The sequence below is a fragment of the Nipponia nippon genome, unplaced genomic scaffold, assembly GCF_047370975.1.
Source record: "Nipponia nippon isolate SJK-2023a ecotype South Korea unplaced genomic scaffold, ASM4737097v1 scaffold_13, whole genome shotgun sequence".
Lineage (NCBI taxonomy): Eukaryota > Metazoa > Chordata > Aves > Pelecaniformes > Threskiornithidae > Nipponia > Nipponia nippon.
Window position 1 is genome coordinate 4,428,272 of NW_028262324.1, and position 24,120 is coordinate 4,452,391.

Below are 24,120 nucleotides of genomic sequence, written 5' to 3' on the forward strand. Positions count from 1 at the left end.
TCCCCATGGGAATAGTCACAACGGTTGCTTTGCTTCGTGCATCGCCTTCTTCTAAGACTTAATGCTGCTCCTGGTGAAGCGGCAAAATACCTGTAAAAAAGTCAGTGGAGGGGAATTAAGCCATTTTGTGTAGCATTGTCACATCGTGGTGCCCGGCCCTGGCAAGCAGCAAGGGATCATTTGGGGATGGATGGTTTAGACCACCCATCTGGTGGTTCCCCACAGCAGCACATCTCCCTGCAGTGAAGGGAGCGGGACGGGTGGGAACCCACCTCGGAGGAACTGTGTCTTACGGGAGGGGAGAAGTCCGAGCTCCTCATGCCCGGGAGCAGTCCTGCCACCAGTCTTGGTTGCTTCTGCAGTTCTCCTGCAGTATCCATCCCGTCGAGTTACTCCCAAGCACCTCCAATGCAAGGAGCAGGGTTTATCCCTCCCTCAGGTCAAAGGGACACTGTGTGACACAGGTGTACAGGGTCGGTGTCACCTGTCCACTGGTGACAAGGCACCTCAGGAGCGTGAAGGAAGCCCAGGTCAGCCCTGGGGTCTCCATCGTGCAAGCGAGGCAGGGCTGCAGGAGGTCAGCTGTAGGAACCGTCCCATGTGCGGTCCAGGGCCCCATCTCGACTGTGTTGTTTCTCCATCATTACACAGCTGGTGGGATTCGGGGCTCAGGATGGGACAAGACTTTACAATACTTTGGTCGTCTCCTTATGAAGCAGCATCCCAGCTAGGGGTGCAGGTCTGCAGCGGTGCTGAGATGGAGGACAGGTCTGGAGGTCCAGCTAGCTTGGGTTTGTCTTCTGGCATCTCGAGGTGCTTTAAAACCATAACCTTTTGCAATCTGTATAATAACTCCACTGGCCCAAGAGAGAGGGAAGCACACACTGAAGCAGGACTCCTACATGGTTGGCACTCCTCAGGGGTGGAAGTTACGGGATTTGGGACCCTCATGGACATCTCTGCTTTACAAGTCCACAATAATGCTGTTATTGGCAGATGACCATGGCGGGGGGTTGTATCATAGGAAAATAACAAGATTCGGTTCATGCCGTACTAACTTGGTCTGTTCCTTTTGGCCGTGCCCTTCCAGCACCGGGAGCGATGAGAATATTAATGAGAAATATTTCCTGTTTGCCAGGCACAGTCTCTATCCTGTTTTACACCGCCGTTCTCACCCAGAAGTAACAGTGCTTTATCTTCGTGATGAAGTGTTAATTGTGTTTGGAGGATTCTTTCCCCCATAATAGCAGGATATCGTAACGCAAGATCACAGCCTGTCGAAGTGCTGAATTCAGCTTGTCAAGCAGGTGCTTTCCAAAACCAGCCCTCGGTCCTGCCTTCCCCTGCCCGCCAGGCACCTGGGGGCTGCAAGGTGCAGGGAACTTCTCTTTGGGGAGAAAAAACATCCAGAGGTGGTCGAGGCTGGAAAAGGCGTGGGGCAATTTATGTAGTAGCAGAAGCAGATAAAAAAAACCCCTATGGGTGAGGAGACTGAGATAAACACAGCTGAACTGGGAGAAGCCCTGGGAGCCTTGTCTGGAGTCAGCTGTATGGCTTTAAAGCTTCATGTTTGAAAACATTGCGTTTGAAACTGCCAATAATAATTAGAAAGGTCGGAATTTCAAATTATGTAGCATTTAAAGCAGACCGTAAAACTTTCTTTTCTCAGGTACGTCTGCTCAAATCCTCTTTAAGTCATCAGGCTGAGCTAGCTTGTCTGCACATGGCTTGAAATAACTGACTGAGGAGCTCTCGGTACTGCTAATGCTGGTATTTAGTGATTCTTGGAATATTGGGGAAGCTCTGGAGGACTAGAAAAGAGCTAATGTGCAAATATTTAAAAAGGGAAACAGAACAGCCCAGGTAATTACAGACCTGTCAGTCTGTCATCAGTCCTCAGCAAAATAATGGAGTGGCAGATCCAGGCCTCAATTAATAAAGAATTAAGGGAAGGTAATATAATTAATGCCAATCAACATGGGCTGATGGAAAACAAATCTTGTCTAACTAACTTGATATCTTTTTTGATGAGATTACAGGTTTGGGTGATAAAGGTAACAGTGTTAACATAATATACTTAGATATCTGCAAGACATTTGACTTGGAAGCACAAAGTATATTGAGAAAGTTGAACAATACAAAATCAATGTTACACAAGTTTGGTGGATCGGCTTGTCACTCTGTCTTCCTGGCGTTTGTCATATTTTTGCCAAAGAAAGCATTAAATAATTGCCAGTGAAGTTTGTAGATGATGCAGTTAGTAGGCAAACAGCAGAAGACAGAGATGCAGAGCTTTTAGCATGGCTTGGTGAACTGATCACCTATAAGGAATATGTGTTTGGAGAACCAATATTGTCCCACCTGCAGGAGCAAAAAACATCTTTCAAGATGAGGACTCTTCTCCATAGAGAGGGTGGCTCAGGAAAAGGGATGTGAGATGGGGGAAGAGCTCTGCTTCGGGGTGGGTGCTGGCTAATGGAGAGGTCCAAAAAGCATCCATAGCAATAAGCAGGGTGGGAAACTTGGAGAGCGTGCAGAGGACCGCTCTGCATCTTTGGCCAAAGCAGGAGGGGTTTGATTATGATCTGCAAGTGCTCTGGTGAAGGACAGTCTGGTGAGAGCCCTCCAGTCTGGCAAGCAATGGGACGCGGAGCTCCGGGGTCTGGCAGCACAGGCTGGCCATGCAGGCTGCATGTAGGGCTTGCTCCAAGGATCCCCCGCTGGGCGATTTAGCAAGTGAATCCATCCTCATGGGCAGCTTTTGAACCAGACCTGGCAGGGAGGGTTTTGGGCAGTGGGCAGCGCCTGCCCTCCTCTGCTGCCTCCTTGCAGCCACCCCTTCTCCGTCCCGCTCTGTCCCCTCCACCCACGGTTCCCGTGTCATGCCCAGCGGGCTCACAGCAGTGCTTTAGATCCCCTGTGTCACAGCCACCGGGACAAAAGAAAGCTCATGAAACCGAGGGCCTGGAAAAGCTGTGCCTTCAAATCTGCCCTAGGGCATGTCCGTGTCTCTGAAATACTCTTTTTAAATCGTGAATGCATATTCTTTGCTGCCTGGCTCTGAATTCAGAGATGCTCCTTCAGATCACGTTTGCAGACTTGAGTCTGTAAAACCTTTTTTTTACTGTGTTTGATGAAGAAAAACTGCAATTTCAATATAGTTCAAAAAAATTTCCATGTGCCCAAGCCCCCAAAGCTGGCACCACCAGTTCCCATGGGCTCCTGTGCTGCTGCTGCCGGGCCGGCAAAGCCACCCCATGGCAGCCTGATGGGGGTTACAGATCCCCAGGAGCTGGCAGCTTGGTCCCTCTGGGGACCAGGAGCACCTGGGAGGGAAGCTTGTCCTGAGGAGTGACAGCCATGCCTGGGAACCCGACTGCATATGGAAAGCCTCTGCCATAAGATAAATGCCCCCCGCCCCTACAAAAATAAACTGCTTCTTTTTTAAATCCTTTCCTACTGTTCCCCTCATATTTGCAATAGGATGATCAGTGGAACCAAAGATGTGGCTGTTACTTTAAAGAATAAATTAGTTTGACTCTTAACTCAATAATTAAAACTGTTATGGCTATGAGCCTGCAGGGATAATGTACTATTATTATAGTCATTTGTTTCAATTAAATGCTTACTGATTTTACAATAGCAGCTGGGCACCTGTGTGAGATAGCTATTACTCTGAACAAGACATCTCAAATTCCAGCAGAAATTTGTCACTGCACTAAAGCATTTTACATAGACCATGAAAGTTTATTAGGAGCAGTTACAAATCGGGAAGAGGAGGGGTGGTAATTGGGGATATATTTTCTTATCAGCTTCTCTCTCTCCTGCTCTCTCTCTTTTTTAAGTAAATCATCTTTAAGCATTTCAGCTATGGTGATGCTTTTACATTAAAACTTCAATACAGAAAAAGCCTGCTGGGAAAACTTTGCTTCAAAGCTGTTCAGCAGATAATTTCTCTCCCTGGTTGATTGTGATTGTAATGGCTTGTTCTCGGGAACAAACCTAAGGAGAGGTAAGCTGTGCCACCGAGGAGCCTTGTGGCTGCCCCTGGAATAGCTACTCCCCTCACCCGGGGAGGAAGACCCCGGCCGGGGAAGGCTCCGGCAGCTCTGCTCATCCCACCCGTGTGAACTCGCCCCAGGAAGGGTGGCAGTCATAGGATCATAGAATGGTTTGGGTTGGAAGGGACCTTTAAAGGTCACCTAGTCCAACCCCCCTGCAATGAGCAGGGACATCGTCAACAAGATCAGGTTGCTCAGAGCCCCATCCAACCTGACATTGAGTGTGTCCAAGGATGGGGCACCTACCACCTCACTGGGCAAGCTGTGCCAGTGTTTCACCACCCTCATCGTGAAAAATTTCTTCCTTATATCTACTCTGAATCTACCCTCTTTTAGTTTAAAACCATTCCCCCTTGTCCTATCGCAACAGGCCCTGCTAAAAAGTCTGTCCCCATCTTTCTTATAAGCTCCCTTGAAGTATTGAAAGGCCACAATAAGGTCTCCCCGGAGCCTTCTCTTCTCCAGGCTGAACAACCCCGACTCTCTCAGCCATTCTTTGCAGGAGAGGTGCTCCATCCCTCTGATCATTTTTGTGGCCTCCTCTGGCCCCGCTCCAACAGGTCCATGTCCTTCCTGTGCTGAGGACCCCAGAGCTGGACGCAGGGCTCCAGGTGGGGTCTCACCAGAGCGGAGCAGAGGGGCAGAATCCCCTCCCTCGCCCTGCTGGCCACGCTTCTTTTGATGCAGCCCAGGATACGGTTGGCCTTCTGGGCTGCGAGTGCACATTGCTGGCTCATGTCCAACTTTTCATCCACCAGTACCCCCAAGTCCTTCTCCGCAGGGAAGCCTGGCAGGAAGCGTGGTGTTCCCCATGTGCTGGTCTCCCCGGCTCATGGAGCAATGTCCCTGGGCTGGGGCTGTGCCGTCTGCCCGCTCCCACTGGTCTTGGCCATTGTCTTCTGCACGTCCCGCTTTACACAGCTCCACTTTAGCTCAGGGGGCTGCGGTGCAGCGGGGGTCAGCCAGTGCTGTATGGCAAGCTGGTCTGCTGGCTAGTGCTCTAGCCCTTATTGCTGGAAAGAGCTGCCTTTTACATATGAATTTCAGGGGGCAGTTGAGTTGAAGATCGACTCACCACATTTCAAAACATTATCTTTGCTAGCAGAGCGCCCAGGTCCCCAGCCAGGCTCTTCCTCATAGTGTTTTGTCACTCGTACTGGATTACCCTTCTCCCCAGAAACAAGGAGCATGGAGCACGTGCCGTTTGTCAGCCTATTTTTCTCTCCTTGTTAGGATTAGCTGGAGCATTTATAGGCCTGATATGCATATTCATTAAAAAAATTGAAATATTGTGGAAAAAAAAAGCTGTCTTTGAGTTAGCACAGCCTTTGGGAATCTGCTAAGTAAGATGCACTTAATTACTTTAGCTATGACTACATCACATTTCACTCATGTTTCCTCTGAGATGCAAAACATCTTTTCAGTGGAGGCTGCAAACACGTCCCGAGCCTTTTGCAGCACCTCGTGGCAAGCTTGTTGCACTGAATGCCTGGGATGGAGACAGGATCTGACCTGGCTCTCGGAGCCGCTCCTCCTGGTGACAGAGCTAGTCACATTTGCAGGGCGGTTATTTAATTACGTGTGTGCTTCCGTCGGGCTCTGCGGGGATGCTGAATGCTTTGTGGAGGGGAAGGGCGCGGGTGCAGCCCCAGTGAGCCCGTGGCTGGGGTTGCATCCCACAGGACGGGTGGGCCATCGGAGAAGAGGTTGTTTGCTTTTGCAGGGGGAACGTTGCATTCGTTACCTTCTTTCACTTTGGTTTGCGGTCATTGCAATTTCATTCATAATTTACTTGCCTAATCAGGCCATTTGCTGTAGGGGAGCATCTCTGAATCCTGCTCCTGGGTCTCTCTTTCCTTGGGTCATTCTTGGGGGGGATATCATTTACTTTGGGTGCACAACTAAGACCCTTGAAATAGCTCAGTGTCTGCAGGACTAACCCTTTCCCCAGCTTGAGCAAAGGCCATCATCACCCCAAAGCCCACAGAAGAAGCACTGGGGCTGCACACAAGCTGCTTGCCTTCATTTTCACCCCAAACATTTTACATCTGGAGAACACAACTGGCTTTTCCGCTGCTCGCCCTCTCTGATCCTGAGGACATCGGGAGCCATGGGCAGAAGCTATGGGGAGGTGGCAACCTGGCGTGTTGCTTCCAAAACTGCATTTTTTTTAAAAAAAAGGAAAGTGGAGAGAAATTTAGTGAAATTTAGTGTCTGCCCTTCCAGACAGTGGTCAGCAGGGTTGCATGCGAGGAGCATAGTTGTACATGTCCTTTTGCAAAACCTCCTGGCCAGGGGGCGAAGAGATGGAGATGTGGGAGAGTGAGAGAGGGGGTCAGAACCAGCAATATTCAGCAAAGGTATTAAGTAAAACCACCAGTTTTTAATGATGTAAAGAAATAGGCAGCTGCTTGGGACAAGGCCTCTGGGCTAAGATATCCTGGGTGGGGGGGAATATCCCAGGAAAAATGCAGTGTCTTCGCTTTTTAAGAGAGGGCTGTGGTTGGGTTGCTGGCAGCAGGAGGCTTCTGCGTGGATTCTCTGAGCCAGGGCTCAGGTTTCTGTTTTTTCCTACAAATTTTCATAAGCATTTGCAGCACGTGTCCCATATCCATAATTGCACTCCTGGACTCGTTCTGCTCTGATGCATAAATAACATGCACTGTAAAGAAAAAGTGTATGATTACATATTTAATGGATAAACGGAGCCGTTGTGGTCTATTGGCCACATAATAAAAGTTTCAAAAAAATTGTCTTAATACAGTATTTACTCAAGAGACTGCCATGGCTGCAAATGTGAACGAGCTATTTTAAATTTTAAAAATTTTTAAGCCACGTTTCATAGCCTTCCCCATTTCTAAAACACCCATCGTCTAAACTTTTTCTTCATTTAAATTTAAAATAAGGACAATAAATTATTCTTTTCTTTAGCAGCTGGCGGATCTTCTCCGACATGAAAGGTCTGGATTAAACTGACAAAAATCCAAGACAAATGTACCTTTTTCACTGGAATTTGGGAAGGAGCTTGCTGCTCGTGCAGCAGATGGGTGCTGACCTGTCTCCCCACCTTTCAGGCTCCCCGTCAATGCCTGTCTCACCCCTGGCCATTCCCACAACATTTGCAAATTCAATTGCAAATGCAAAAATTGCCTCTCTGATGCCTCCTGTGCTGCCCAAGCCCGTTGTCCATCCCCATCTTGCTTGGCTGCAGCGTGCATGTCCTCGATGTCTTTTTGGCCAGGATTTCCCATGCAGCAGCGCGTGGCAGGGACAGGCCAGACCTCTGCATGAAGGCAAGTTTTAAGGGCACGTAAAACTTGCCATACTTCAAGCAGCAGCAAGTTTCCTTGGCTCCGCAACGGAGCAAAGCCAGCCCTGCTGCCGCTGTAAGCTGGTGTTTCCTTGCAACCACCAAAGCCGAGGACAGCAATTCAGCGTGGCCCCTAAGTCAGCTCGGTCAGACTCCTTGTGCTGTTGAAATGCAAGACATTATTTTCTTCCTGCGAGTTAAATCCCTGCACTTTGTAATTAATACAGAAAAAGGGCAGATCTAGGAAAATCTGTTCCCCTGACACACACTCCTCTACTGATGGAGAAGCCAAAAGAGAGCAGAACATGCTGTTGGGTGTTGTGTAAAGCTCTTGATTACTGACCTGCAGCAGTAAATCTGGTTTTGCGTTTGGATTTATTTCCTCTGAAGCCTACCGAGCCCTTGCAGGTCTTCCCTGGGTTTCTTTCTGTATGTGCTGCTAATGGAGTTGGCAAGCCTCCCCTGGTAATGAGAGATTGCACCTCAGCAGGCTTATCGGAAATTAAGATTGTTAATAAATAAAGCCTGGGTCTTTAAACTCATGTTAACATTAATCATATTAATATAAAAGGGAAAAAGTCTGGAAAACGTTTCAGGCAGGGTTTGCTCTCCCTCCCACTGGCTGCCTCTGTGGCTGGATGAGGCTGTGCGGCAGCTTGGCTCTGCCCGTGGGGGCTGCAGGGGGGCTAAGCCCTGCTGCTGGGGCTCACCGGGCAGGGATGGATCCTGGGGTGAAAATGGGCTTTTCAGGGAAAATGGTACAAACTGGAAATGGGGTCTTGGCTCAGCAAACAGCAGGGCAGCTCCAAAACCTTCCATGCACCTACAACGTGTCTGGGTTTGTCCCCATCTCATCTCGTCTTCCCTCCTTGGCCAGGAGAGGGGATTGTTGCTGCTCCCGCCTGCCCCAACCACTCGAACTTTGGTTTATGCCATGACATGGGGGGATATATGCTCCACAAGATATTTTTATTTTGTCTAATGTAGCATTTGATGTTTCTTATTAGCCATATATATATGTTTCATTTTTCTTTCGAATCTTTCAAGAGCGTTGGGCTCAGCAGCCTCAGGAGGCAGCGCTTGTGCTGGTGGCCTGCGCTGTGTCCGTGCGTCCCTGCAGCCGCATGTGATTAGTTGCCTTTCAGTGCCATCAGATGTCCCCTCGCTCTTGCATTATGAGAACAGATAAATAGGTATTAGGAAACTCTTCATTTTGGGGGACAACTCTGTCATGTAGCCTCCTCCCTCATCTCTTACCTACACTCATGCACACATGTACATTGCTTCTGGCTCCTTCCCTCACTGGGAAATCTTAACAGGCATCCCATAATTTTCCTTGCCCTTGTCTGGACTTTTTTTTTTTTTTCTGCTACATTCATTTCGAGTGGGATTGGAACTGATTGCAATATTTAAAATTGGAAGATTCATTTCCAGGAGGAGTTGTAATGAGGTGGTGGCCACCAGCAGAGCCTGGTCACACACGTTGGGGTCTGTCTCAGGGCATGTTGTGGTGCTTGGAGCTTCTGGGGCTCAGGGACATACAAACCTCTGGCTTGATGGTAGTGTCACAGCTTTGGGCAGACCACCGTGGTGGGAGTGGGGACCTGGGACTTCCACCATCTGCTTTTGTGCTTACTACTTCTCAGTTTAACCCCAGTAGCACTAGCGACCCGACAGCCATACAGATGATGCAGAAGGGTTGGTTGTGGTACCTTCATAAACTCAAGACAAGCAGATATTTTTTCACCTGTGCAATTACTAAATGTCAACACCAAGTATTGCTCATACACTGCATCGCTGATGTTCCAGGGCTGGACTGCCAGCCATGGGCTGCAAATACCCTGGCACAACACGTGCCAGTGCTCAGCGATGGCCTCACGTGTGCAGCAGCAAGGCTTGGCACCAGAAATGCCCGGGGCATTGCAATGCTCTCCCTTCTCCCAGTGATTTGGCCAAAAATTGCTCATTTCTGAACTTCTCTTTCAGACCCCTGGTAGGTGCCAACACCACTGGTCCCTGAGGCAGGCAGGGGTACCTCCTGGACACACAGACCTACGTACAAAGACAATTTAGCACCTCTCTATAGTCCCCGTGGGCAGGGCGATGGCAGGAGCAGAGCCCTGGGTGCACGGTACTCAGTTCTTGCTCTTGACTTGTTTGGAAGAGGGCACAAGGAAGACTTTACCAGCTGTGTAGAATAATTTTAAATCAGTCAATGAGAGTTCGTCTTAAAGTGATTTGACAGTATAATAAATAAATACATTTTTTAATTACAAAGTGATATTCTCCTAACTCAGATCCAGGAGATGGTCCACTCGGACGCCACGTCCTATGAGTCCAACCGTCAAGTGCCCCTGATCAATCGCCCTGGGATGTTAGCCGGCCCCATGAGCGCTCTCAGCCAGTCACAGCTGATTTCTCAGATGGGGATACGGAGCGGTGTTACCCATGGTTCCCCATCACCCCCGGGAAGTAAGTCTGCTACACCATCTCCCTCCAGTTCTACTCAGGAAGAGGAGACAGAGTCACATTATAAGGTACGTGCAGTCACGCCTGTTTTAACAGACAGCGAGAAAATGGCAGATGATGTTTTTCAGTGAGGGATAAATTGCACTAAATAAGAGCACAGACTTTTGGCCTTTTTTTTTTTAAATACATGTATATAGTAGGAGACTTCCGCAAGGATGGGGAGATTGTTTCCAACCCAGGGTGAGGTACAGCATGGCAGGCTAGCACACGTTTGGGTTGTGCATGCAGCAAGTTTGGCAATGAGAGCTGGGCTTTTCTCTCCATGGTTTACCGGGTCCATCAAGCTGCAGAGTTTCCTCCGATGAGGGTTTTGATGAGCAAAGCATGTTTAGGGTTAAGGTTCTGCAAATGCTTGGGTGCAGAATTTGATTTCTCGTAGCAGGTAGAGGAGACTAAAACAGGGAAGGAAGATAACGCAGGGTGGGATTTAACTGAGCTCACCAGACATGGCTTGCTAAGGAAAAAAAAACAGAAATTAAAAGAGGAAGGGTCTTCTGCCTTTTTGTTTACTCAGGCAGTGTTTTAGGTAGTCAGCAATGTGTTAGCGGCACAGAGTCTGCCTCTACAGCCAACACAACTGCTGCTGAGCATGGCATCAAGAAACCCAAGGATTTCCTAGGGACATCTTGGTTGTTGCCCATCTTTCTCAAAATGCACCAGCAAAGCAAACAACACATGCTGTGTTCCATGAGTCTTCCGTCTCTTATTTACTGAAGGCAAATTCCAGCAATCGCAGGGTTGCTGCCTCAACACCCAGTGGGTCTCCATGCCTGCAGGTCAATCACTGGGCTCCCTGTGCAACTTTGATTAAGGCCTTTCATGGAAAACCTTCTCCTGGAAGGTGCTGGTCCAAGGATGACACCAGAAGCACTAGTGTTGTAACGTTGTCCCACAAAAATAGATGGTTGTGACAGGATTTGAATGTATAACCAGAGCAGCAAACAGTGCGGAGACTGGAAAACTAGGAAAATGCTAGGACTGAGCAAAAACCTTTCCCTTTCCATGGAAATTCAGGCAAATGTATTCTCATCAGTCCTGCAGTTTTTCATCCATTGGCAACTTTCACTTCAGATTGGGACATTTCAAAGCAGAGTGCACACGTGGATGCAAAAACTGAGCTTCAGAGGAAAAAAACTGTAAAAAGAAGGGATACACATGACTGAAAATAGATGGAGTTTCTCAGACTCTGTGATTCCACGTTTGGGGGACACTGTGGGACGGGTTGTGCCGCTGGACCCCATGGTCTGCCATCTCCCAGAGCCTGTGTCAGACAGCTCCAGGCAATTACCTGGGAGCTGAAATCTTTCACGTTAACGGAAGATGAGTTTCAGCTTAGTTACACGCCAGGTTTTCTCTCTCTCTGCCTCTTTCAGCATCACCCAGTTTTCTTCCCGGCCATCCAGGGCCGCAGGAGTCACTGGGGAGGACACAGCTTTGGGGTTGGATCTTCTGTTGTCATTGAGCCAGTGATGCCTGTGGGGCTAGGAAGAATTTGGAGATGTCCAAATTATGACAACTTGCAGAGATTTGAATTTTTCCTAATCCTAAAGGATGCCCCCTCATTTTTCTGCCCTTTAAACTACCCAGCAAGACAGGTAGAACAGGAGTGATGTATTTGATGGAGGAAGGAGACCGTAAGTGTAAAGAAAGCAGCAGAACCATGATGTGGCCTGCAGGTTTCTGTTTGCTTTCTCTATCTACACAGCTGCTGTATTCACCCATCGGTCATTTTTCTTACGGCCATTAAGGGCCTTTCTGCAACAAGTCATCAAAGCAACATCTAACAAGCAGAAATTAATCTTGTGACCAAGAAGGTCACACGTTAAAGAAATGGGTCTGGTGCCAGCAGGTAGTTCAGGTCCAGCAGGTCCTCTGAGCCAGGGAGCTTATGATTTATGGAGGTCTCCCAGCCTCACTGATGCATTTAACTGCTTCATTGCTTCGGGGGGGTATACACATGCATGGGAGGGAGAGGTAGTTACAGCCCAGATTCCAGTTGGATTAGTGATCTCTCTCCTTAGTTACTAAAATCATGGTATCCATGAGGTTCCTGCTCTTCATGAATTCAACATCTAAGAAGGCACCAAGCCATCAGTTTATGGGATCACATCTGTCACCAGTGAATTGCCCCAGTCCACATCTGGTGTTAAACAATACCTTCTGCTGCCTCTCCAGAGCAGGTCCATGCAGGGGCTGGTGACCACGCACTGCATCCCACTGCACGAGCCTTCATGGATGCAGTTGCTCTGGGGCAGCAAGGCACTGGCTCGCCAGGGCTTGCCTTTAGCCATGAATATGGTTTAAGTTGTTCAAGCATCTTCTGCACTCCAGGACCGGGCTGTTGTCTCATCCCATGCTGCATCACAGCTGGTAAACCCAGGAAAACCAGGCAAAGTCCTGATCTGCTGTGCTCCCTCCTGGGACCTGATGGCTCCAGGCAGCCTTGCAGGCAGTGTCTGTTTTCCATAAATACCATTTGCTCTTTGGTGCTGCCTAAGCAGGACCGACTGTAAAACCGCTGTCATGGCTGTGGTTGCATTGCGCCTGTTCCTGGCTCCTTCGCTTGGTCAACAGCTGTGAGGAGTGCAGGTCCCCCCGCGGCACTTAACTGAATCAAACAGGATTACAGTTAGTTAAAATACCATCTCACTTGCTAATGGGCTGAAGCCCTGTCACGCATTTTTTTTCTCCTAATAAGATGGCCTTTCACCTCCAGGCCTCCCATTCAAGCCCAATTGGGCAATTTTAAATTAAATGCAATTTTTTTGGTCTCTCTGATCATTCACTAATGGTCACTGTCTGTTTGACAAATGTCACTGCGCTGATACTGAACTTAATGACCAGTCAAGAGCTGCTGAGCGGAGAACAGGAGCGCTGCTGCCCTTTTCTCCCCGTGCCTGGCCTGTGCCAGCTGAAGTGAAGCCTCTCAAATCCTGGCGCTTCCAAGCACACAATCGAATCAGCAAATCCATCAGGATAAAAGGCCGTTTGCTCCCAGTGCTCACCGGGAGGCACAGTTTTCGCAACAGCTTGGTGTTTAGACCTGTGTCAATTGGGGTTTTTTAATTATTTTTTTTTAGACCTCTAAGTGGCAGACTGGTCAACTTTCTAAGTAATATAATTAGCCCATGCACCTGGTAGAGTAGGGACTGCCGAAGTCAGGCAGTGGCTGAGCACTTGGTGCCTGAGCACAGTGGGTCTGCAGGCGAAGGTGCTGGTGCCCTGTTTGCCCTCAGGGATGCAGAGATCCAGACTGCAGCAGCCAGCTGGCAGCAGTTTTATTCTCTGTCATGTTTAACCGCCGGTGTATTTAGTTTTTCCTCCACTATAAAATAAGGATAATGGTGCTTCCCTGTGGTGCGAGCTTTCACTGACCACAGTTAATGCATTGAGAGCTTTGGTGTGTGTCCAAGTACTTTCCAGGAGTCTTTTCCTTTGCACACCATCACACAGAGGCTTCTGCGGTCCCATACATTCAACATGCTGCCCAGGGTGTCCAGGTGGAAGCTCAGCCATAGGATCTTCTTTCTGTGCTACCTTCACTGGAAACATCCTTGTTTCCACCTTGCTGTTTTACTTCCCAGCCTGGTGGCCGTGTCTCGTGCTGAGCAGCCACAAAGTCCAGCTACTGTTGTCTGTGTCCTTGGTTCAACCACCCACAGGGGACCGAGCATGGATACAGCCAGACCCAGTCATCCGGCTGCACCCAGCCTGGTCGTAAAGAGTGAGTGGTGCATGCAAGGCGTTTAATGCATAAGATTAAAATAGTTTAATTCCTGGATATTTTTCCTGGATAGGGGTACCTACCTGTTAGCAGGGTGAAACAAATTTTGGATGGCCCCGGTGTGATGGCTAATGTGATGCTGGTGCTGCTTTGTTGGTGCTCACGACCCTTCTGCCTCCGGAGCAGGGAGGCTGAGCTGCCAGCACATGTGCAGGCGAGAAAAGTCAGAAGCAGCTTGCAAAGTGGGATTATTGGGCTGGAAATCAGAAACCATGTGGAAGTCGAGTTTGGAAAAATTCATGGACTGCTAAAAGGATCTGGCTGGGAAGCAAGGTGTTTGGAGAGGTCTCAGGAGATGATCAAGGAGAGAGAGCTTGTGATGCTGGGGAGGAGGAAGGGGAAGGGGGGTGACCGAGGATGAGTGTCTGGAAAGCCCCAGCTTTGGAGCAGGGACCACCAGAGCAGCAAGGGGCAAACCCAAGCTGTGAACCGGGCTGTGAGGAGGCACCCAAGCCAGACTCAGGCACCCACCAGCAGATTGTGTAATGATCCTGGAGGTTCCTGGGGGCCCAGGGCTGCTGCCCTCCTCACCGGGCTGGGAGCCCTTCTCTGCTGTGCCCTCTCTCATCCCCTTTGCTAAGAAGTTCTAGCAGGGACTCGTATCAGACTACTCCCAGCTGACCGCTAAGGGACATCTCTTGGTTTTGCAGGTTACTGGAGAGAAAAGACCATCAACAGACCTGGGCAAAAAGCCCAAAAGCCAAAAGAAGAAGAAAAAGAAGGATCCCAATGAGCCCCAGAAGCCTGTGTCAGCCTACGCCCTGTTTTTCAGAGACACACAAGCAGCCATCAAAGGGCAAAACCCCAACGCTACCTTCGGAGACGTATCTAAAATTGTTGCGTCAATGTGGGACAGTTTGGGAGAAGAACAAAAACAAGTGAGTTACTGATCTCTTTTTTTTTTTTTCTTTCAACTGTTGAAATGTGTTTTTCCATGGTACAGAGCATCAGAGTTTTCCCAAGCACGTTAGGAGCGTGGCCAGGTGCTTAAACAGGCTGACGTGTATGCGCAGAAATGGAGACTGTTTTCAGGAGAGGTGCTGAAGTGCCCAGTGCCACTCGAAGCAATGCTCGAGTGGTTTGCATGCCACGCTCCCAGCCCCGAGCTGGTGTGGTGGTGATGTGACCTGGCCCTTGGACACCTCCTTGGGGTGCCCTGCACACAAGTCTTTGCCACCCGATGCCCCGAGGACACATGTCGCAGGCAGGGCAGGGATGGGGCTGTAGAAGGATGTGCTGAGCTTGCTTTGCCTCTGCCCCTTTTTTAGAAAACTCTCTGTTGTTACGTGGGGAAGAGCAAATTGTTATGACAACTAATTATTCTTGATAAGATCATACTTTGCAAAAACATCAGAGGCCTTTCCCTGACATGGGGTTTTTACAGCCTTAGATGGGAGATGGGTTTGTGCTTGCATGTTTACTTACAAGGAGTGATGGCAAACCAGCTAAAAACTATTAACTCTCTACATCTCTGGCCTGAAATCTAACGTTAAGGCTTTAAAAGCTTAGGAAGGAGATGTCTGAAGTGGCTTCACAAAAGAAACCTTCCTGCCCCAAAGCTGTCAACCACTTTCAGTCTGCTTCACATGGAGACTTCTAGGTCCTGCTGTAACAGTTTTGTTGATGCTGAGTCAGTTACAAAAGCTTGTAATGGCTTGTTGCCTATTGAGAAAACCCCAGGGAACACTTTCCATAGCAAGTATGTCTTTTTATCAGGAAGAGCGAGATCTGACAGTGGGTGTGATATGTCTCTGAACCCAAATATGCTTTAACTGACCATCCCCCTTGAGCGGTGAGCCCTTCTCCTAGAGCCTGGCTGCCAACCTTAGGCTGGCTCTGTCTCCCATTGGGTGTCCATGGCCAGCATTGGAAGCAGCTACATTTGGGGAGGGAGCAGCAGGGAGGAAAAAAAGTCATTTAAATGGAAGTCATGCTAGGAAATAGCCTTGCTGTCCACCCTGCACCAAGTCAGGAATAAGAGGAAGGCATCTTCTGGGATGAAAGCCCTTTTGCTGGTCCATTTAGAGTCTCCATACTGTGCAAAGTGTTGCTTTGATCTTTTCATGATCCTCCCTTTTCTTCTCTTTGGACTGGTGGCTGGGCAATCAGGCAGGAATTTCTCGTGCTGAAGAAGGGAAGGAGATCCCCTCCTTGTGCAGCAGGTTGGCCCCAGCCCTGCTGCCCGGGAAGCTGCAGGGCAGGGGCTGGGTTTGGGCTATTGGTGCAAGGTGTGGGAGGTTCAGGAGCATGGAAAACCTTCTATGTCACCTCTTTCTCCTGCTTTCATCCCTCCCAAGATCTCGGTCTGCCTCTCCCTTACTCCATCTGGTTACAAGTATCTCTGTAGATTGAGCACTGAGCTTGGCTGCAACGTGGTTTATATAATGGAAGTGCTGGAGTGACCCTGACTCAGCGCACTGCAAATGCTCAGCTCTTAATTAACAGCAGGGATTAGACCAGTCCGTTTATCTTCCCTGCTAACTCTCCCTTCTTCTCTTCTATGAGATAGTAGCAGCCCTGCTGTCTCTTTACACACACTTTCTAAGTGGCTCCATTTCTCCCTCTGTAATTGATTTAATTAAGTCATTTGTTCCTTGTCTGAATGCTTAAATATTAACTTCCTGGCTTTGTCTCCAGCTGTATACTTTTCTCCCACGACAGCTACCTCCCTGCCCGGGACTCCGGCTGGAGGGACGCTATTTATCTTTGGCTCTGACACTGTATTGCTGGTTTGTGCGATGGGGCACGTTCACTCTTGAAGTGTTTGGCTGGAAGAGAGTTTATTTAGTCCCTGTTTGCTTTCCCCTGCCAGCATCCCCAGTCAGGTTTGTTTAGATTCATAAGGCAATGCAATGGAAAGGAAAAAAGGAAAAAGAAAAAAAAAGCATTAACAAATTGTCTTTAATACGTGAAAACAAGTGCCTAGGATGTCCTGCAGGTCCTTTCTCCCAAAAGGAGATTCATGATGAAGGCAAGCAGCCCATGCCAAGCACTCTCTTGGCACGTCTCGGGAGGGGACGGTGACCAAGCAGGACAGCTACGCGGTGATGCCATCACTGGCCAAAATCCTGCGGCGACCTGGGAGTCCAGACTGCCACATGGCTGCACCGGACCATGGCTCGCTCATCGCCGGGCAGGAGCGTCGTGCTCTGGGCAGGGGTGGAAAGGTGGAAAAGGGAAGTATTTCACCCGGTGCACTGCTTCTAGCTCTAGTGACAATGGTGGTTTTGAATGTCTTCATATCCTCACTGCAGAAAGCAGTGCAGAAGACAGCCTGGGGAAAAGCCAACACAGGAATGGCAAAGTAGGCAAGCAAGAGGTCAAATCTGGACATTCTTGCTCAATTAGGACCAAGGTTTTAGTTAAAGAAAGCTTCCCCTCTTCCTGGCATGGGAAAAGAGGGTGGATTTGAGGCTGGAGGATGTGATTTTGGGCTGGGATCCCTCACAGCCTGAGATGTTCAGGGTGGGTCTGGGGCATCGCATCTTCAGAGAGCCCCACCATGCAGTTATTAAGCAGTTGTTTATGTCACTGTTAGTTGCTGCTTCAGAAGAGGATTATGAACCTTATTTTCCACTTTCCGATGGGTGCAGCATTTCCCCAGCCCTGGGTGTGTTTTGATTCCTGCCTTGTGGGAGAACAGCAGGCAGAACAGGCAGAGAGCAACCAGGGAGGGGGTTCAAAGCAAGCTGGCCGATAAACCCAACCTCAGCCAAGGCATTTTGGACTTGTGATCCCCCACCACGTGCCAGCATCCCCTGACCCATGCCCCGCTGTGCCTGCAGACGTGTCCATCCATCCCTCTTAGCTTCATCATGCACAGAGGACTTATGTAGAGCGTGGGGTGGCCGCCGTGCCAGTGCCAAAGGGATGAGGAAAGCCCAGTGCCGGTGGCTTGTAGCCATGCTGCGGGTGCAGCACAGCCCGTGCCTCGGGCTAGGAAGGGTGGTCCTGTGCCAGCCCCGCTCCAGCTGCACTCGCCCCGCGGACGCTACGTGGAGCATTTCTGAGGCAGAAGCGAGATGCCACCCCTTTGCCAGGTAGCTTGGGCCAGCATGCGGAGGGTTAATGCTCTGCCATTTGTGCTGCTAATGATTATATGCACTGTAATATCAAAGCTGTAGCTATTTATTTGCCATTGAGCAGGTGCTGCTGCTCCCACAAAGCAAATTTGCTTTCTCCTCCTGATGAAACAAGCAAAATAAAGGTTGCTCACGTCCCATTTCAGATACGATTTTTTCCCTGTGCACCAGCTGAAAGACAAACACCAAGCAGGAACCAGAACACATATTATGCAAGAAACCATATAATCTAGGAGCGTCTTTGATTTGGCTGCTGCTGTCACAGACCTGTATTTCACAGAGAGGCTTTTTTTCCACCCCCCCTTTCTTTCATTCTTACTGGTTTATCATTTGTGCCTTTGTCATTTTGTTCCTTCTTCTCTTCTCAGCCTCTTCACAATGAATCTTCATTTTCCCTCTGACACACTTGTATCTAAATTTCCTTATTTCCTGCCTTTTTTTATTTATATCTGTTGCCTGGTGATTTGATCATGCTGTGGAATACAGGATTAGCAATCTCCGTGTCCTTGGGTACTGCTCAAGGACACCTGTTCGGCAAAGCGCCGTTTTCTTCCCCATTTTAACCCCTTCCAGTGTGGCCATGCGTGCGTAAGAGTAATAAATAACAATACCTTTAAATATCTCCAGCGCTGCATTAGCAGGACGTTGTAATCTTCATTCTTCAACAGCTGGCGTGGCCCTTTCTAAGAAGCTTACATGGGAATCTGAAGAATGTGACTCAGGGGAAAAAAAATATTAATACGTACTCTTTGAACTTTGCAAATAGTTTAGCAGCTGTTCCTGTAGAGATAGCTTAGACTTTGGTGAAGAGTGAAATGCTAATTCAGCCATTATCATCAAATGGGGTACCTGTCGTAGTAATCCGCCTGCGGCTCCAGGTCCCTGCTCAAGACTCGCAGAATCCCGTGCCTCGGTGTTATTTTTTTTCGTTAGCAGATACAGACCAGCGTTCACAGCGTTATCCAGTGAAGTTTAAAAGGGCTGCCTGATTTGACAGAAATTAGAAGAATTTGAGCACTGGATTGGAGCAAACTCTGCTAATTCACTATGAAGGATTTTTCCCCGGCACAGATGCAGTGCGCACAGCCTGGTCCGAGCTCCTGCCACCCAGCAGGGCTGCAGCCGCCTCCCCTCCTTCCACGGGGCCACCAGCCCTGCCACGGGCCATCTCTGCTCAAGAGCAGGTGACACCCAGCCCTGGGAGGCTGTTCTCCATCAGGGGAATTTCAATTGGATGATAAGCCTGGAAACTCTCTGGAGCATGTTGAAAAGTCACCGATGGGATTTGCTCTTCTCTGCCATATTCTCTTATTCCCTCTCTGAGCACTTTCCCATTATCCACTGTATTTTGGGGGTGAAGAACCCCCACGGAGCCTGGTGATGATGGAGCACGGGGAACACTGCCAAGCTGGCAGTTGCAGATGTCTCTGGAACCTGCTTCTTTTCATTAGGAAATCCAGCAACAAATTCAAAGCATTGGGTCATTGTTTCCCTAGACTCGGGAAACTCGGAGTAGAGGCATCAAGAAGTTTCTGAGAATCTGTTGAGTGAACCTCAGACTAAACCAGGGCTTCCCATCCCAAGTGATCAGAAGCAAAGTTGGACAAAATCAGCATTTCCAGTTGAGTTTATGAGTCTGGAGACTCACTGGGGACACAAAGGTACTGAAGATGAGTTCTTGCTCATGATAGCCCTGCTTCACCAGGGCCAGTTCAGTAATGCTAAGCGACTCCATGGCCAAATGCATACGTGATTTTCCCATACAAATGCACAGCCTGGAGAATAACACAGCGTTCACACTCCAGAGATAAACTACCCAGTAGAAAAATTACTCACTCAGCAGAAAATAATAGATCACCCATCTAATCAGATCCATCTGCTTATTGAACCTGATGTATCACCTGGTGACAGGACACTGCATGTATCTGCAGTGGGACAGAGGCATCTCGGGCCAGCTGTAAAGCTGTATCACGGCAGAGCCATCACAGGGGAGAGATCCCGTGGGGACCGCATGCAGCAGATGCAGCCTGGCAGCGTGGCCAGGCTGTGGTATTGCGTGGCCTTGCACAGAGCTGTCAGCAGTGGAGCCACCACTGGTTGCAGTTTCCTGCTGCTGCCCCAAAGCCCTAGCAGTGAGGGGCTGGAAGGGTCCGACCACTTGCCCTGGCCTGGAAGGAGGTTTCAGCATCTTCTGAGTGTCAAGAAAAGCCAAGTACCAGAGAAGGATGAAAGCACCAAACCCAACAAGGTTTCAAGAGAGGTCTGGTGGAGACCAGGATAATGATCAAGAAGATGTGAAGGGGCAGAACTGCTGTCAAAAGCAGCTCCAAGGATGTGACTTCTCTTCTTGGAGAGCAAAATCAGAAGTGTGGAAGATGCATGTTGTGTGCTTTTCATCCTCCATGGAGGTTAGGGGTTGGATTTGTCACCCTCCTCCTTTACTTCATTTTGGAGTCTTCTGTGCGTTGTCCTGGGCATACACATGTGTCCTCACATGGAGCAACAGATGACTTACACCCAGGTGGAACAATGAAGTCAAGGCAGAGGACAGCATGACTCTTTCAGAACACTTTAATAAATGGTAATTGCTACTTGATTATGGGTTTATCCATTCATTCTCCAAAGGACTGCTTCACAACGCTGTATCTCCACCAGGATAAAGGAGGAGCTCTCCTGAAACCAGAGCCTTCCTTTAGCCAGAGCCTTCCGTGTAGGTGTCCTCAGGGACATCAGTTGTGCAGCAGCTCCCATGCCATAGCTGGGAGAGGCTGGGGAAATCGGAGCACCACTTAACCAGCAACCTTGTGATGGGCATCATTGACGGGTGCCTCCCTGGCTTGTTGGCCTCAGGACTTAGCAATCCAGACTATAGCCATTAGACCGAAGGATGTGTGCTGAGATTTACACAGTAAACATAGCTTGCGCTAGTTGGTTTTAATGGTGGAAGGGACAGATTAAGCCTTCCCCAAGAAGGGAGCAGGAGGGATACAGAGGAGCATGCAAGGAGGTGAGGAAGAGCTGGGAGGGAATAAGGATGACGTGGCCGTGTTTGCTCTGTGCATTTCCAGTGGCCATGTGGAGGCTGTAGGCAAAGAGAAGGGTGGTGTGGCAGACACCACTGTGCAGGGAGGAGGTACTTTCCAGTCATCTTATGAATAAGCCATTATTTGTGATGATCCCAAGAGATATCTTGAAGGAAAGTGTATAATAGTTACAAGAAAAACCCTCCAGATTTACAAGCAGAATAAAATCCGAATTTATATGTTTGGGTGGGGAAAAAACTCCAGTCATGGAGTCATAGAAAGGAGGGCAAGGAGAGACTTAAGAGGTCAACCAGACCATACTGCTGCCTGAAGTCAGGATCATCTCTACTTAAGCCATTCTTGATGGATGTGTGCCTAATCTGTTCTTAAACCTTCAGTGGTGGAGATTACACATCTCCCCAGGCAATCTCTTCCAGTGCTTAATTATCCTTACTGTTAGGAATGCTTTCCTCTCACTTAGCCAACATTTCCCTTGTTGCAATTCAAGCCTATTGCCTATCCGCAGTAGATGCAGAGAATCATTCATTGCCTCCTTTTTTGCTGCATCGCATTTGGAGGCTGTGGCTCCTCTTGGTCTTCTCTCCTAGGTAAATAATCTGCAGACCTTTACTGCACTTTTCATCTCTTCTCTCCTGATGGTCTATCTCTTTTTTGAAGCAAAATGCCCCAAACTCCATCTAGGATTGCAGCAGAGACCTTTTCACTTGGGATCAGTGGACCCCTTGATTTTTTGGGGAGAGTGTGGGTTCTTTTCATCCTTCCCCAGGCTTGGGAAGCAGCGTTTCTGCTAAAGCAGGCGGGCCGGGATGCAGAGGTTACCGATAACAGCTCCGGCTGTCATTCAGTGCCTGCGCGACACGGAGCCATTCGTGGGCGTCAGCGGGGTTTGGAATAATTGTCTTCTCTAATTAACTGGTTATCAAACAAGAACATTTCATTACGGTACAATTACTAGCTGCTTTGCTGAGACACAGAGGTGTCAGGATTACGATCCCAACATATGCTTCTTACAGCTCTGATTTTTTGTTTTCATAATCACTAACCATTTTTGCTCCCTCCCCAACCCACCCACTCGCTTAATGACTAATGAATCCTCCTGCTAATGAATAAGGAAAATAAATCAGCGGGCATGGCAGGTTAGAAAAAAACATGCAAAATGTTTTGAGGATCTTTAAATCTGATAAATCACTTTGAAATTAAAATCCCTGGGAGAAAATGGGATTTAATTAGAAAGTAACATGATTTTGTCAATGTTTAAATTAGAATTTTAAAGGTTGTAAATACTGCACTAGAGCTGCCTTTACACAGAGGATTCATGAGAAGTTTTGTTTGGATCCGCTCTCCCCACATCAGCATGGCATTTCCCCAGTGGCAGGCTGCGGTGTCGCTGCTCAGTGTCCTTGATGGAGCACTGTGTGGGTGCAGAAAGCCCCCCGTGAGCAGGGCAGCACTGCAAAAGTCCCAGCAGGAGACCCTTAGGGATGTTTTTTTACAATGAGGGTGTTGAGATACTGGAACAGGTTGCCCAGAGAAGCTGTGGATGCCGCATCATTGGAAGTGTTCAAGATGAGGTTGGACAGGGCTTTGAGCAACCTGATCTAGCGGAGGAATATCATAGAATCATAGAATGCTTTGGGATGGAAGGGACCTTTAAAGGTCATCTAGTCCATCCCCCTGCAATTAACAGGGACATCTACAACCAGATCAGGTTGCTCAGAGCCCCATCCAGCCTGGCCTTGAATGTTTCCAAGGATGGGGCATCTACCACCTCTTTGGGCAACCCGTTCCAGTGTTTCACCACCCTCATTGTAAAAAATTTCTTCCTTATCTCTAGTCTGAATCTACCCTCTTTTAGTTTAAAACCATTACCCCTTGTCCTATTGCTATTGCTCCTGCTAAAAAGTCTGTCCCCATCTTTCTTATAAGCCCCCTTTAAGTACTGAAAGGCCGCAATAAGGTCTCCCCGCAGCCTTCTCTGCTCCAGGCAAGATGTCCCTGCCCATGGCAGGGGCGTTGGACTGGATGATCTTTGAAGGTCCCTTCCAACCTAAACCACTCTGTGATTCTATGGTCACAAACCAGGTAATCCACCAGGACCCTTGCAGAGCTGGAGAGAGCATCAGAGGAGCATCAGAGGAAACACCGCCTGGGCTCGCCCTCTTGCCCTTCTCTGTAGCCCTGCTCGTGGCCAGGGCTGGCGCAGGGGCTGGCCCGAGCAGCACAGAGGCTCCCCCTCGGAGCAATCCCCCTCTCCCTTCAGGAGAACGTGCTGCTCCGCTGCCCCTTCCCACTCTTGCTGCATCAGACACCACCCAGCAGCGCTTTCCAAATACGAGAGGCACAGCACTGTCTAAAAAAGACAAGGACGGGTGAAGAGTGGAAAAAAAAGGGTGTAGCAGAGAAAACAAGTGATGGAGATGAAGATAGGCACAGAATGTATTGGTTATTCATTTATTTGCATTTAGGTTGAGGAAGTCTCATTTACCTGCCCTCTCACTGTCCATAAATTGCAGGTTTTTCTCCAGATGAGTCTTCCTAATAATTGAATTCGTCTTCACGTAGCTGTGCATACTTTGATTTCCCACTGTCCCAGATTTTAAAAAAAGCAAAAACGCTCTTGGTATTTTGCTGTTACAGAGGAGAAAAAAAATATATATGTTTTCAATACATCAGCACCCAGCTATGGCCACTGTTACACCAGCCTCAGACACAGGAATCCGTATTTCATTGCTGTGTAGGCATCAGGTACCACATTTAAGAGCATCCGTTAGCAGCAGATCTGGTGAGCACCCCACATTTCTGCTTTACAGTAAATGCTGTAGCGGTAGCACTGGTGTCACTGCGATGGGCTACGGACATTAAGTGAGGTGAGGATTGTAGAGAACGGTAATAGCTTTTATTAGGGGAACTGATACAGTTTGAAGAAATAGTTGCTTTTCACGGGCAAACTCTTCTTCAGGCTGACATTTTGAAATGTAATTTTGTTCTGAATGGAGCAAATATAATAATTCCTGAATACCATAAAGCCAAAGACAAACTTAGGTAAACGCTCCATTTCAGAAAATTACCGTCTGAGACCTCCAGTGCATCAAGTCAAAACGTTTCATTACAGGAATCTCTTTGATTTAGCAATGAAAATAAGGTTTTCAAACCATTTTTAATAGAATTTATCTGTACTGATTTTAAACTGAAAGTCAAATAACTGGGTAGTTTAACTGCTAGAAGGTTATTTTCCCTTCGGAGGTCAGTGTTAGAAGGGAGTCCGGGGTGCTGCTGTGGCCATGGAAATTTGCAGGGGAAAGGAACTAAA

At 48.5% G+C, this 24,120-nt stretch overlaps 1 protein-coding gene across 2 annotated transcripts in view; it reads left to right on the top strand.

Annotated features, from left to right (window-relative positions):
• TOX2 (TOX high mobility group box family member 2) overlaps positions 1–24,120 on the top strand; it is a 156,571-nt gene that overhangs the window by 120,491 nt on the left and 11,960 nt on the right. For both annotated transcript variants that reach the window (XM_087750362.1, XM_087750363.1), the window contains exons 4-5: positions 9,669–9,908; positions 14,335–14,562. In XM_087750362.1, the coding sequence (XP_087606488.1) occupies positions 9,669–9,908; positions 14,335–14,562 (468 nt within the window). The remainder of the gene's footprint in view (positions 1–9,668; positions 9,909–14,334; positions 14,563–24,120) is intronic.